Here is a 13,976-nt window from a genome sequence, read left to right on the forward strand (position 1 = left end):
ATATAAATGGGTATAATAATAAAAAATAGAGACACATTAGTTTTAATAAAAGGTAATATTTAAAGATTCTATAAATCATGTAATACCATTAAAACATATCTTTTATACGAGAATTAAAACAAAAATATGAGAACCCCATGTGGATATGATATTATTTTATTGCCACAACTAGCAAACAAGAACAAAAATACATATTTTATTCTACATTTATATCCTTTCGCGTTTATATTTCGTTTCTTATTTGTTTTCTTTTAGCATTTAAGCAACAAGTAAATACTAGTTTATGCTTACACAATACACTTTCGAGTGTTTATTTTTTTCCCATAATCATAAAATATAGAAACATACATTTTATGTATAACAGTTTTTAAATATAGATATGGATATAAATACAAAAAATAAAATAAAATAGTGTTATTACCATTATTACAAATAAATATGCAAATATAAAGCTACATCTTTATTGTGTATTTTTTGAAAATGGTTCATATGAAAATATTAATTTTATTTGTTTAAATAGTTTAAATTTACACAAATAAAGGCACTTAAATATTTCCCCAAAACAAAATAATAATAAATCTACCTAGTAGAAATATTTTTTCTCCATCATATTTATGCTATAAATAGTTTTAATTGTGTACACAAAAATAATAAAATATGGCATAGATAATTACTAGTATTTTTTACTATATAAAAAATCATATATAAATGCTTTGGCCATACTTAGAGCACATACTATTTTTTTTATTAATATATACAGCACAAAAAAATATAAAGATAAAAAAATAATATTATTTTACGACAAAATATATTTTTAAACACCTATTGATTCATAATATATATATATATATATATAAATATATACATTTTTAATAAGTATTTTTCATATTTTTATTTCATGTTCTTTTTATAAAAATATATAACGCAATTTCGTTTTGTTTAAGTGTTGTTTAAATGTTTTAGGTTTTACATTTTATGAGGTTTTTATATATTTTAATGTTCGATATATTAATACATTATACATTATATATGTATGTGTATATATATATATATATATACTACATGCATATAATGCTTGCAGTTATAGATGTTTATAGAGTTATTTAAATTTCGTGTAATGTATTTATTAATGATATTTTTATTACCGATAACGTTTATGTTTCGTTCTTTACATTTATGTGTTTATGCAAAACATTATAATACTATATAAATATATACATATACATAATAATTATATTTACGCTTTATATCACTATACATATGAATAAGAGAAAAATATAAAAGTAAATGCATGTATATCTTTATCTACATAACCTTGTGATTTTTGTTAATGAAGTGTAAAATCGGGAAGAACAAAAAAATTCATTTAATTGTTTTTTTTCGATATAAAAGTGGCAACCTAATTGTAATTACTTGTGTAATCGCAATATTATATAGAGAGAAATTTTTTTTTATACACATTTTATAAAATTTATTGCATGCTATATTCATTTTTTTATAATATAAATGCATATATAAAGCAAAAAATTGCTAAGTTTACTATTTTTTATATTAATAAACTAGTGATATGCCATTTTATGTGCGTCTTTTTTTATTTTATTTCACTTTATTTTTAGTATGGAAAAGTACTAATATATGGTAAATATATTTTGTATATGCTATAATATACATGAATGAATGCAAATATAATGAAAGTTTAGGAGAAAATAATTTGAAGTTAACTATTTTTTCAAGGGAAGCTAATAATATTTATGTTTGCGCAATTTTTTATGTAAATATTATATTAATGTTATGCTAACACAAATAAATTCCATTTGTGGTATCAGCATATATTTTTGATTTGAGTTTTTTTAGTTGTAGTTTTAAATATTTATTGTGTATAAAAAATATAAATATATTAGCTTGAGTATACCGCCTTTCATATTGTTTATATATATAATTTTTTTTATATTTAATTTATATGAGTTTCCTAAAATTTTGTAGTTTTTATTTATAAAGAAAAAAAGCTTATGCATGCACATATATATGTACAATTTAAGCTTATATATTATTATTTAAACTTGTGATATCCTAGATCTCACGAATGTATGCATAAATCGATTTATATTGTGTGTTAATGGAACAGTAAAGTCCCTTTTAAAATATTATCCTATAATTTTTAAATATTTATGTTTTATATTTAAAATTTTTATAATTGAAATATAGTTTTTTTAGTTTTTAACTTTACATATATTTTTTATTATTATGTGCTTTATATACCCTGATCAAATGACATACGATTTGTGTAATTGTGCACAGTTAACATAGTTAAAAATCTAGTGGAGAAGAAATATATGTGTGCTTTTAAATAATATATTGAAGTTATTTTATAGTTTTTATCTCGAATGCTATATTGTCTATATATTATTGACGTACATACTTCGTATTTAAAGAACAAATCTTGCAAAAAGTGTTATATAACATTATCTGCTTTTTTTAGAGAAAAAACAAGAAACCATAATTTTTCATAAAAGTATATATTGTACGTATGCATGCGTATATATATGCATATATTTACATTTAATATAGACATATATACATCGAAATTGTATGTATGTATGCATATATATATATTAAATGGTGTGTTAATTTCTTAATAGAAAAAAACGATAAAATATATAAAAGTACCATATTAAATATGTATTATTCATACATATATTCAGCACTATCAAATTATGTGTACACAATTTTTAATTTGTGCTTATATATACATTGTTTTATATATAATATTTTTTTACATTTATTACTATTTATTAATATATGGATATTTCATAAACTTAATAAATGAAATTAGAATTTATTCAAAAATGTATGATTATGAAATATACGATATTTTTTTGAATGTAATTTATAGCAGTTCATAAACCACATTTATTTGTTTACACAATACGATACGATATTTATGGTTTATACAAGTACAAAAACTATATATGCATATATGATTCATGCGTGTAATTCATAAATAGAATACTAATGCAAACTTATTATTTTAATATATTTTTTTATATATGTTTTTTTTTCTTTATTATTTTCCTAATACATGAAATATAAATAATACCTATGTAACGCATTTTTCCATATTTCACGAGTAAATTATGGATAATTAATAGCTTTAATTTAATTATACCCTATAATGTGTATAGTATATATATATATATATAAATGCTTGCATATATTACATTTTTTTCTTGCTACCGAAATAAATGAGCATATAATATTTTACTTGTTTAGTGGTTTTCATTTTAAAAAAAATCGTTGAAGCTTTGTGAAGCGTTTTTTATTTACATGCTCATATATACCTACATAATTATATATATATATATATATATATATATATATATATATGTTTACACATTCTTTTATTTTTTTCATCGTACTATTATTTTTTTTAATATTTTGTATAATAATTTGTTTGTTTCATTTATTTACTTTTTTTTTATATTAATAAGAGAACAATTAGGCTTTGTTATTATTTCTTTATTTACGTGTATTTTTTTCGTAAATGATATATGATACGCTTTGGGAGCTATTTTAGCGTAATACATATATACATACCCGAACTTATGTTTAGTAAATAATTTATTACATAATATAAGAATCTAGTAGCCCGTTTTGTTTTTTTGATTATGCTTTAAAAGTAATAGTCTCCATATTTACCATATATTGTTTGTTAAAATTGCATGAAATATGTTTTCAATTAGCATAGAACATTAAAGTAAAATATGTGTATATTGAAATATATAGTGTAGTAAACCGAACGCATATATAAATTTTTTATTTTATGCATATCTTTCGCTTTTTTGTCATTTTCTATAGCAAATTTTCATAAGGTGTGTAGTTTTTCATAAATTACACTACTCATACATATTTTATGTAATATCCTTTTTCTCGCTTTCCATAACATAAATATTGTTATTTATTTTGTATTATATAAGTAGTATGTGTGCACTATACCTGAGTGTATTTTACACAGATTTTAATTTGCATATAAAGAGGGTATTTTTTTAAAAATAAAAATATCATATTGTTTATTACACTTTTTAAAAAATCTATATTATTTTATTTTTTAGTTATTTTAAGCAATACATATAGATATGTGTATTTATATATGTGAATTTAGGGCCTTTTTAATAGTTTTTTATACTACATATTAATTTAACTCGTCGTGTGTATATGTATACAGGCTTGTTTAATGAAATACACAAAACTATGTAAAACTTATATTTGAATTACTTATTTACTATTATCCTTTTACTACAAATTTTGTTTTTTGTTAGCTTTATTTTTTCATGATTGTAATGTATAATGCCAATTTACTACATTTTATCTTATGATGTGTAGCTTTATGTGCATGCAGTTATTATGATTTTATTTTCGAATATAAGAACTACAAAAAAAAAATACACCTTCATATAGTTATATGAAAAAAATATGTTTTATATGCTTTTAATTGTGCATCTTCAATATTACATACTTAATATAAATTATTCGGATTTTAAAGAAATATATGCTCATAAGTTATTTTATAATATTTATTTTGTGTAAAGCATGTTGTGTTGCTTATGTACCCATACAAATATTTTTATCTATTTATGATGGCTCATATACTGTAGGATAAATGTACGCAATACTATCCAATAAAATATATAGTGTGTTAATCGTGTATTTTGCTATATTTTATGTACCGTAATTAATTTTGATTATATATATATTACAGATCGTGCATAAAATTATAAGTTTATATGTATATACACATATTTTTTTTCACATTAATTATATATAATTCATAATTTGAATTATAATTTATTCTAGTTAATATTTTGGGCATATATACATTTTTTATTTTTCTTTGATGATATATTCGCTTTATTGCGAAAGTGTAAGAAGTGAATAGACTTTTCCCCATCTCTATAATACTTTAACTTTATATGCATAAAAATATTTTTCAAAAGCAATAATTTACTTATGCATTTTATGGAAAGGATACTGTATTTTCTCCATGCATCATTTTATATCCATACCGTATTATTTTTATATAATACATATCGTACTTTTATATGCATATGGGCTTATTTCACTTAAAAGAGTATTGTTATATATATTGCCTTGGGCATATCGAATATTGATTTTTTTGTATTATTCTATAGCTTAATAAATTTATAGTTCTTGAAATGTTCGTTTTTTTGACGCTTTAATTTCGTATTTGACGTTTATTGTTTCCATATAATTAGTATATAACAAATAATGTATATATATATATATATATATTATATATATATTATTGTATTCCTTCTCTTTTTTTATGAAGGATACAAAATCGCTTTTAATATTCATATTAAATTTATTTTTATACACCCTTTAAAGCATCAGGGTTACTAAACTTTTATTTTTCCTATTGTTATGTGGCATTTGTTTTATAAGTATTATTTAAATTAAATATTAAACAAATATATTGTATATATATATACACCTAAATTTACATATGTATTTCATTCTTGCTTGTTTTTTTGAATAATATAACGACATTTCAATTTATTTAACATTAAACAATATGTGTTATGCATATGTATTCGTAGGAATATAAATATGTGGGTGTATCACGTATTATATATCTACGTATATAGTTATATGCATGCGTATGTATGTACATATTAACTTGCATATCATTTATATAAATTAAGTAGTACATGTATATATATGTTATTTATAGAACACAATATATAGTATGTCAGCAATCATTTTTTATTTCTTTCTATCTTTATATATCTTATCTTTTTATATATACACAAATTTCATATTTTTACCGTCATAGCATTTTAATTCGGAATACATACATATTTACCGTTCATATATATTTTCACATATATATGTGTATTTATATATACGTATGTATATATAAAGATGTGAAAAGACCTTTCTTTTTCTACAAATTTAACAAATAATTCATATTATAAGCTTTCAAATTTTATAAATTAAAAATAATTGAGAAATTAAGCACATATATATACATAGAAAAAACGCATTTAGAGTACCAATTCAGTTTTATCCTTCGATTTTATTGTCTCTGAATTTAATAATTTTATAGATAAGAAGCACCATATCCTAAGAATCGTACAATCAATATAACAAACTTAGAAGCATGTGCATTACATGTTTTATTTAAAACATCGTTACTATTGATTCTTTATGCATTTATACATAAACACATCGATTAATATAATAAATATATTTATAAATTAAATAAACAAATTTCATTCACGCCCTATAACAAATTAATATTAATCATATTGTGGAAAATAAAAAATGAATAACCGTGGGAATTATCCCCAAATTAATGACGAAATGAAATGTATAGAAAATGAAAATATGAATTGTAAGTTAAATAACGAACATAATACCAATTATAATAATAGCCAAATAAACTCGTATAATAATAATTATTCAGGTGTACACGAAAATAATGAACTAACAAATAGCAATTTATGCTTAAATTCAAATATACTACAAAATAATTATTATAATAACAAAATAAAAGACTCGCAGAGATATTATAAAAAACGTATTTTGATAGATCATAAAAATAATATGAACAATTCTGAAATACATGAGTATAATTGTGATAGTGAAAAATATCGTGAAAAAATGTATAGTAATTCTACTATTAATATTGGAAACTACAGAAACTATATAAATAAAGATAATTGTGATTATAATATTAATATGTATAATAATACGAATAAAATTGAAAATACAAATATTCATATGTTAAATGAAACGAATAAAAATTATAATTATCCAAATAATTCAAAATATCATAAAATATATACAGAATGTAATAATGACCATATATCAGGAGAAAACAACTATACCAAATGTCTCAACAGTATTATTAATAATGGTAATATAGGTGATATCACTAAAAATAATTTCCCTGCAAGCAATAATAATAGTGCAAATTTTAATGATCAATGTAACGATATAAAAAATAAAAATAATAGTAGTAATAATTTTCAACAATATAATAATTCATTTGTATATGGACAAAATATGTCTAATGAAGATAGTACTAATAATAATCAATATTATGAATATGTAAATCATAATTTTAATATGAGACTCCCAAATGGCACTACAAATTATCTGGATAACGGAATAAGTAGAAATAGTAGTAATAGTAATAATATTAAAGAAAATTATTTATTGCGAAATAATATGATTCATTCTTTGGAAGATCCAAGATATAATACCAATAACTCTGATAATAACAACTACGAGGAAAATAGTTTTAATAATCATAATTATCCAAACAGCTCTGGTGAATATAATGATAATTATAGGAATGAAGATAGAAACATACATGGATGGAATTACAATACATATTATAATAATAATTGTAATAATCCTATTGGTGAAGATAGTGATAGTAATTTGGGAAATAATAGTGACAGTAATATTTGTAATAATACTGTTACTAATAGTAATAATAATACAGTTAATATAATGATCAACAATAGTAATGGTACAATTATGAATAGTAATACTGGAGATAATAATATTAACGACAATGTAAATAACAATGTTGATACTGTTCTTTATAAATATAACATAAAAAATAATACTGATCACATGATTTTATTCACAGATAATGAAAAAGGTAGATTTGATTCAAATAATAATATATATATGAATAATAATTATTTAACTGTAGACCAATGTTATGCAAATGATACTATTAATGGGAAAAATACAAGCCGATGTACAAATACTAGTATCAATATTGATAGTAGTAATCCAACTATTGCAACTAGTAGTATTTATGATGATAATACTATTAGTAATAAAACTATTGGTAATAATAACTATATGTTTAATGTTACTACACAAAATTGTGATATGATAAATTCAAATATTACTACAAAATATGATACTTCGTTTTTAAGTAATTTTGAACAAGATGATAATGAATGCAATACTGAAAATGACTTAGATATTGATACAGTATCTGATGACTATTATAACAAAACTAATTATAGATATGAAAATATCAGCCAAAGAAATTCTAACAATAATGCTTTCGATGCTAGGGATTCTGGAGGAAGTATCGCCAATCTGGACAGTATAAATGATTCTGATTTATTTAACCAATATAACAATCCAGGTTTAAACGGAATAGTTAACAAATTTTCTGGTAATACTAATATTAATGGGCATATAAGTAGGGAAAATAGTAATGGTAGCAATAAAAAGTATAGCAATTCTATTCCGAAAAATAATGAAATAGCAATGCGTTCATATCAAACTGTGGGAAATTATAAACAATATTCAGAAAATAAAAATTTTATTTATTCTGATACAGATATGTGTAATAATATAGAAAATAGTAGAAACGCCCAAGATTATGAAAACAAATTAAATGGGCTAAATTCGCAAGGTGTAGAAATAACATATATACGAAAAGACGATGATAATATAAATACCCAAAATGTTAAATATAATAAATATCAAAAAAATGACAAACTTAGTATTAACAGCATAAGTAATAATAGCAATAATAATTATATACCTTCTAAAAGCAATAATCCTTCTAATTATGTTTTAGATAATTACAATTTAAATGAATCCTGTAATATCCTTAATAACAATGGGAGTATAACTTCACTTATTAATATAAGTAACAGTACAGACAAACTAAATAATTATAATTACAACAGTTTAAATAACATAAATATGAAGGATTCGAATATTAATATGGGCCATTTGGAAAAATATTCTATCAACGTTGTGAACAATATATTAATAACCAATCCTAAGGAATATAAAAATTCTACACAAATTGAGAATATAGAGAATACACAACTATTGTATAATGATGGAAATAATAGCGATGCTATGAGTGCTACTAAATGCAGCAACAATAATAATGGAACTAATTATAGAAAAATGAATAATAATATAATATTTTATCATAACAAAAATATTGAGACAAAAGAAGGGACATATAGAATTTGCAAAAATACTAATAAAAATTCTGTGTCAGGAAGTATATATAATCAGTTATATGATAAAACTTTTGAATCAAATAATTTACCAAATTATAATATAAAAAATGAAAATATTGATAATATAGCTTTCTTATTAAATTTAAATAATCAAAAAAATAATAGACTCAGTAATAATTCTAAAAATTATAATAATATGAATGTCATGGCTAATGATGAACATGATACTCATTATATTAGTAGCATGAATAATATGAAAAATACCAACACAAAATATTATAGCAATACAAATAAAAATATAAATAGTGAAAATACTTATGATTATTTAACTAACCAACCATATGATGTCAATATTTGCACCTCCAGCGGAAGTAATAATAATATAAACAGAGATAACAATATATATAACGGATATGGTAATAAAAACAATAATGACTATACTCAATGGGTATTAAACTCTAGGCATATGGGTTCTGAAGAGAATAAATCATCTATAAGTATGGGGAATGGTTATAATGCGAACAGTTATTTAGTTGATAATAATAATAATATGGTTCATAGTAATAGTAGAAATGCAAATAAATCATTACCTGCATTGTGTGATAATAATATGCATAACAATTATATGCCATTAAAAAAATATTACGAAAATAATTACAACAGTAAAAATAATAATATAAGAAGCAATCCAAACGTATGTACTGACAATAGCAATGATATAGATAGTGATATAGCTAATGACATGAATAATTTGAATATGCTAATTATCCCTAAAATTAAAGGAGTTCGTTTTGACAAGTCAGGGCGACGATGGGTAGCTAGTTGGAGTCAAAATGGAAATCAAAAAAGACAATATTTTCCTATCAAGAAATTTGGTAAAGCACAAGCAAAATATTTAGCAATTTATGCACGAATAAAAGCTGTTAAATGCATGCAAAAAAAAACAAATAAAAATCCCGAAAATAAAAGATCATACTCTAAAAAATTAACAAATAAAGATAAAACAAAACAAGAAAAAGATGAAACTCAAAATATGGAATATTTTAATGATACTGGAGAAGATTATACAGATAAATTTATACCTTATGAAAATAATTTATGCCACAATGGAAGCGAAAGTAGTGCCAACAAAACCGATGAATTATATAATGAGTCAGAGGATGAAAATTATACAAAAAAATTTAGTAGATATATGACTGAGGAAAACTATAAATTATTGGCTAAGGTTACGTCCAATACAACTGAATTTAATAATTATATGAACGGTCACAATAAAACAGAAAATAATTTACATACTCTTTCAAGGGATATTAATCAAAATGAAAATCCTACTATTAATACAAATATAGAGAATGGTGACGACAATACTGATAAAAACAGTAATAGTAGTAGTGAAGTTGATGATAAGCAAAGTTGTTTAGAAGAAAAAACAAATATAAATAACTACATTAAAGAGACTGGAAATATTCAAATGGAGCAGTATGCTCACAATATAAATAATAACATAAATAATCCTAGCGACAGTTATAATTTTAATATGAATGGAAATTCATTATCAGAGGAAAAAAAAGATAAAATTTACGAAGTACCGGAAAATACAATGAACATCGAAATACCATATTCTAATTTAACCAACGAATTAAAGGACAATCAAAATAATACAATTCAGTTTGGAAAATGTCCAAATATGGTAACCAATAATAATGATATTACTTCGAATAAATTTGCGAATAATACCAATAATAATAGCAATTTAAAAAATGACAACGAGAATACTGAAGCATGTGAAAACAATATTCAAAATACTTTGGAAAGTATAAATAATACAAATTCTTATTCATCAGAACCTAGTAATACAAATAATGACCAAACAGGAAAAGGAGAGAATTTGCTACTACAAATAAATGATGAAGTTAATTCAAATGAACAGATGCTGATTCAGAATGAAGAAAGTAGTAACGCTACCATTAAGAATGATGAAAACGCTTCGGAAAAAAATGATAAAGAGTTTTATGATCCAAATGTAGTAACAAATAATGTAAATGATAATAACATTAATGAAAAATTAAAAAACATGATATTGCTAATCGAAAGATTAAATAAGAAAAATATGAAAATAATAAAAAACACAAATGAAAAAATAAACATACAATTTATCGAAAATGAGGTCACTATTAATAATCAAAATGATAATTATATTAATAATATTCATCAAATAAATACATTAAATTTTAATGATAAATTATTATTATTAAAAATGTTAAAAGAATATTATATGAAAGGAAATTGTTTGAAGAATAATACTTCGAACGATTTGGCTGTTAATAAAGGGGGAAATAAACTAACCAATATTAATCAAAATTTTGAACCCATTGAAGATCGAAACACAAATACGAATAATGTTGATAATGTAGATATTTCGAATCAGGATGATGATAATGATGATAATAATAATTTGATCTCAGAAAAATTAGAAAAAGAAATTCACAGTAAATCTAAAAAACATACAACTGAAAGAACATATGATAATTATGCTGATGTAAATAATAAAAAAGTAAAAACAAGCTATGAAGATATTAGCAATATTATGATACAAGGCGTGGATAAAAACGACATATTAAGTGTTAAGGAAAAAACAAATGATATCACCAAAAGTGATGGGAATAGTAACAATGGCTTATTGAATTGTGGAGAGTTGCAAAATAATGAGGTAACAAACGAAATGAATAAAAATAAGAAAAATACTAATGATTCAAATATACCGGATAATGGTAGTACCAACATAGGATTATTAGCTCATGTTAAAAATGAAATTATCAAAAAATTAAATGACACAATCAGTTGCAAATCAAATAATCAAGTAGAATTTAAAGAGGATTTAAAAAAAAACATAACTGAAAAGGGAGAAAATACACTCATATTTAAAACGAATAATCAAAACCATGGTGATGAAGAACAACAAAATGATTCATATAATGTGAATTCTTTGAATGTGAAAAATGATCAAGAAAATACAACAAATGATGATGCAGCAACTATATCCACTTCAACAGCATCTATTAAAAAAATTTATAACAATGAAGAAAATATAAATAACAAGAATAATGATAAAAATGAAATATGTGACCCAGATGATTTGCCTAAAGATATAGATTGCAATATTCCTAATAATAATCATTCTGGTCAATCAAATTTTTTTTTTAAAAATTATTATACATATGAAAATCCAAATAATGTGAATAATATTGGACTAAATTCTAATAATAATTATGAATATAATTGCAACAATTCTGGAAATTATCAAATAGATGGTAATATTAATAATAACTGCGAGGAAAATGATGGTGAAGATACTAATGAAAATCATAAACATACAAAAAAAGTTGAATCATTAAGTTCATACCCAAGTACTGTTATTAATGGGATTTGTAATAAAATACCTCAGATAAATAATGTCACATCAAAAGAATTACAATTTCATGACTATACCAAGCAGACATCATTTAATAATAATTCGTTAAAACATAATAACTCTTATCAGGATTTTTCTATAACATCTGAAAATGCCAATTCTAAAAAATTTATACCCTATAATATTGGTAATAAAAATAACCTTACAATTGCATCTATTTCTACTATTCATGAACCCACTGATGCATCCACAATTGGTAGCCCTCAAAGAAGTTACCCCAATGATCATTTAATATGCGAACTGAATCATGAACAAAATATTAATGATAGTAAAATTGATACAAGCTATTATGAAGGAAATAAAGCAAATTTTATCAGAAATGTATTACATATGAATACTGGGAACGATATTTTGATTAATGACACCAATGAACTTGAAAGTGATATAAATGATGATGCTTTTAATGAAACCCATGAAACTACTAATATGGATGAAATTAATAAAAGCAGAGATTATTGTAATGATTTAGATAAAAATCAAATTGATCATTCACAATATAAGCAATATACAGAGCATGTTAAAAATAATGATAAAGGTCATATTATTCATGCTTTTCCACAATATTCTTTTGGAAATCATTATGATAGCAAAAATAATTTTTCGAAAATAATACCCACAAGTGAAAAAGGGCATAATAATGGTTATCCAGTAATTGCAGATACAAAAAATGGATTACGTAATACAAAAAATATGGATAATATTAATGATATGAGTAATAACCTTTCTAGCAATGAAAACACTCCCAATTATGTCAATATAAATAAAGAATATAAAAATGTGCATATTTCTGAATTAACTGATATTGATAGAACAAGGATGAGCAATATCCCATATTTAATAAGAAATGAATACGATAATTTTTATTCAAAAAATGATTTATTTTATGATCCTAATTATTCTACACATAATAAACATATAGATAGTAATAATAGTAATATTATCGAAAAAGGGAATAATATATTACTTCAAAATGGCTTTAATGTTGATATGAATATACCTTATATGAATTTAACCAGTTTACCATCTTCTGTTATTGTAAATGAACAAATATGTATAGAAGAAGATCAAAAAAATGATATATCTTTTTTGAATACACAACTTTTTAATTATAAACATAATATGGACATTATGCAAAATGCAATGAATCCTAACAATGATCATGAAAATGTTCAACATACGGGAGATAATAATGGAACCTTATATAATAGCCGTAATAATAATACTAATAATATTAGCGATAATGCATATAATATTCCTACGAATAATACTGCATATATAAGCCAGATGGAAATGTAATCTACCTCAAAAAAACTTAACTTTTTCATTTTTTGGTTAATACAAAACATGTAATAATTATTAATTATTAAAATTAGTACTTGTACAAGAAAAAGAAAGTGCACATTGCAATAAACTTTATTTCAAAGTACTAATGAAATATATTTATATTATTATGTCACAATTGAGAA

At 22.3% G+C, this 13,976-nt stretch overlaps 1 protein-coding gene across 1 annotated transcript; it reads left to right on the plus strand.

Moving 5' to 3' along the window:
- Positions 1-6,342: 6,342 nt before the first annotated feature.
- PBANKA_1415700 (AP2 domain transcription factor AP2-G3, putative) lies at positions 6,343-13,806 on the plus strand (the record flags this gene model as incomplete). Its single annotated transcript, XM_034567487.1, has 1 exon — positions 6,343-13,806. One exon carries the CDS (start codon positions 6,343-6,345, stop codon positions 13,804-13,806), a length of 7,464 nt encoding a protein of 2,487 aa, XP_034423979.1.
- Between the last annotated feature and the right edge of the window lie 170 nt (positions 13,807-13,976).

Source organism: Plasmodium berghei (genome assembly GCF_900002375.2).
Source record: "Plasmodium berghei ANKA genome assembly, chromosome: 14".
NCBI lineage: Eukaryota > Apicomplexa > Aconoidasida > Haemosporida > Plasmodiidae > Plasmodium > Plasmodium berghei.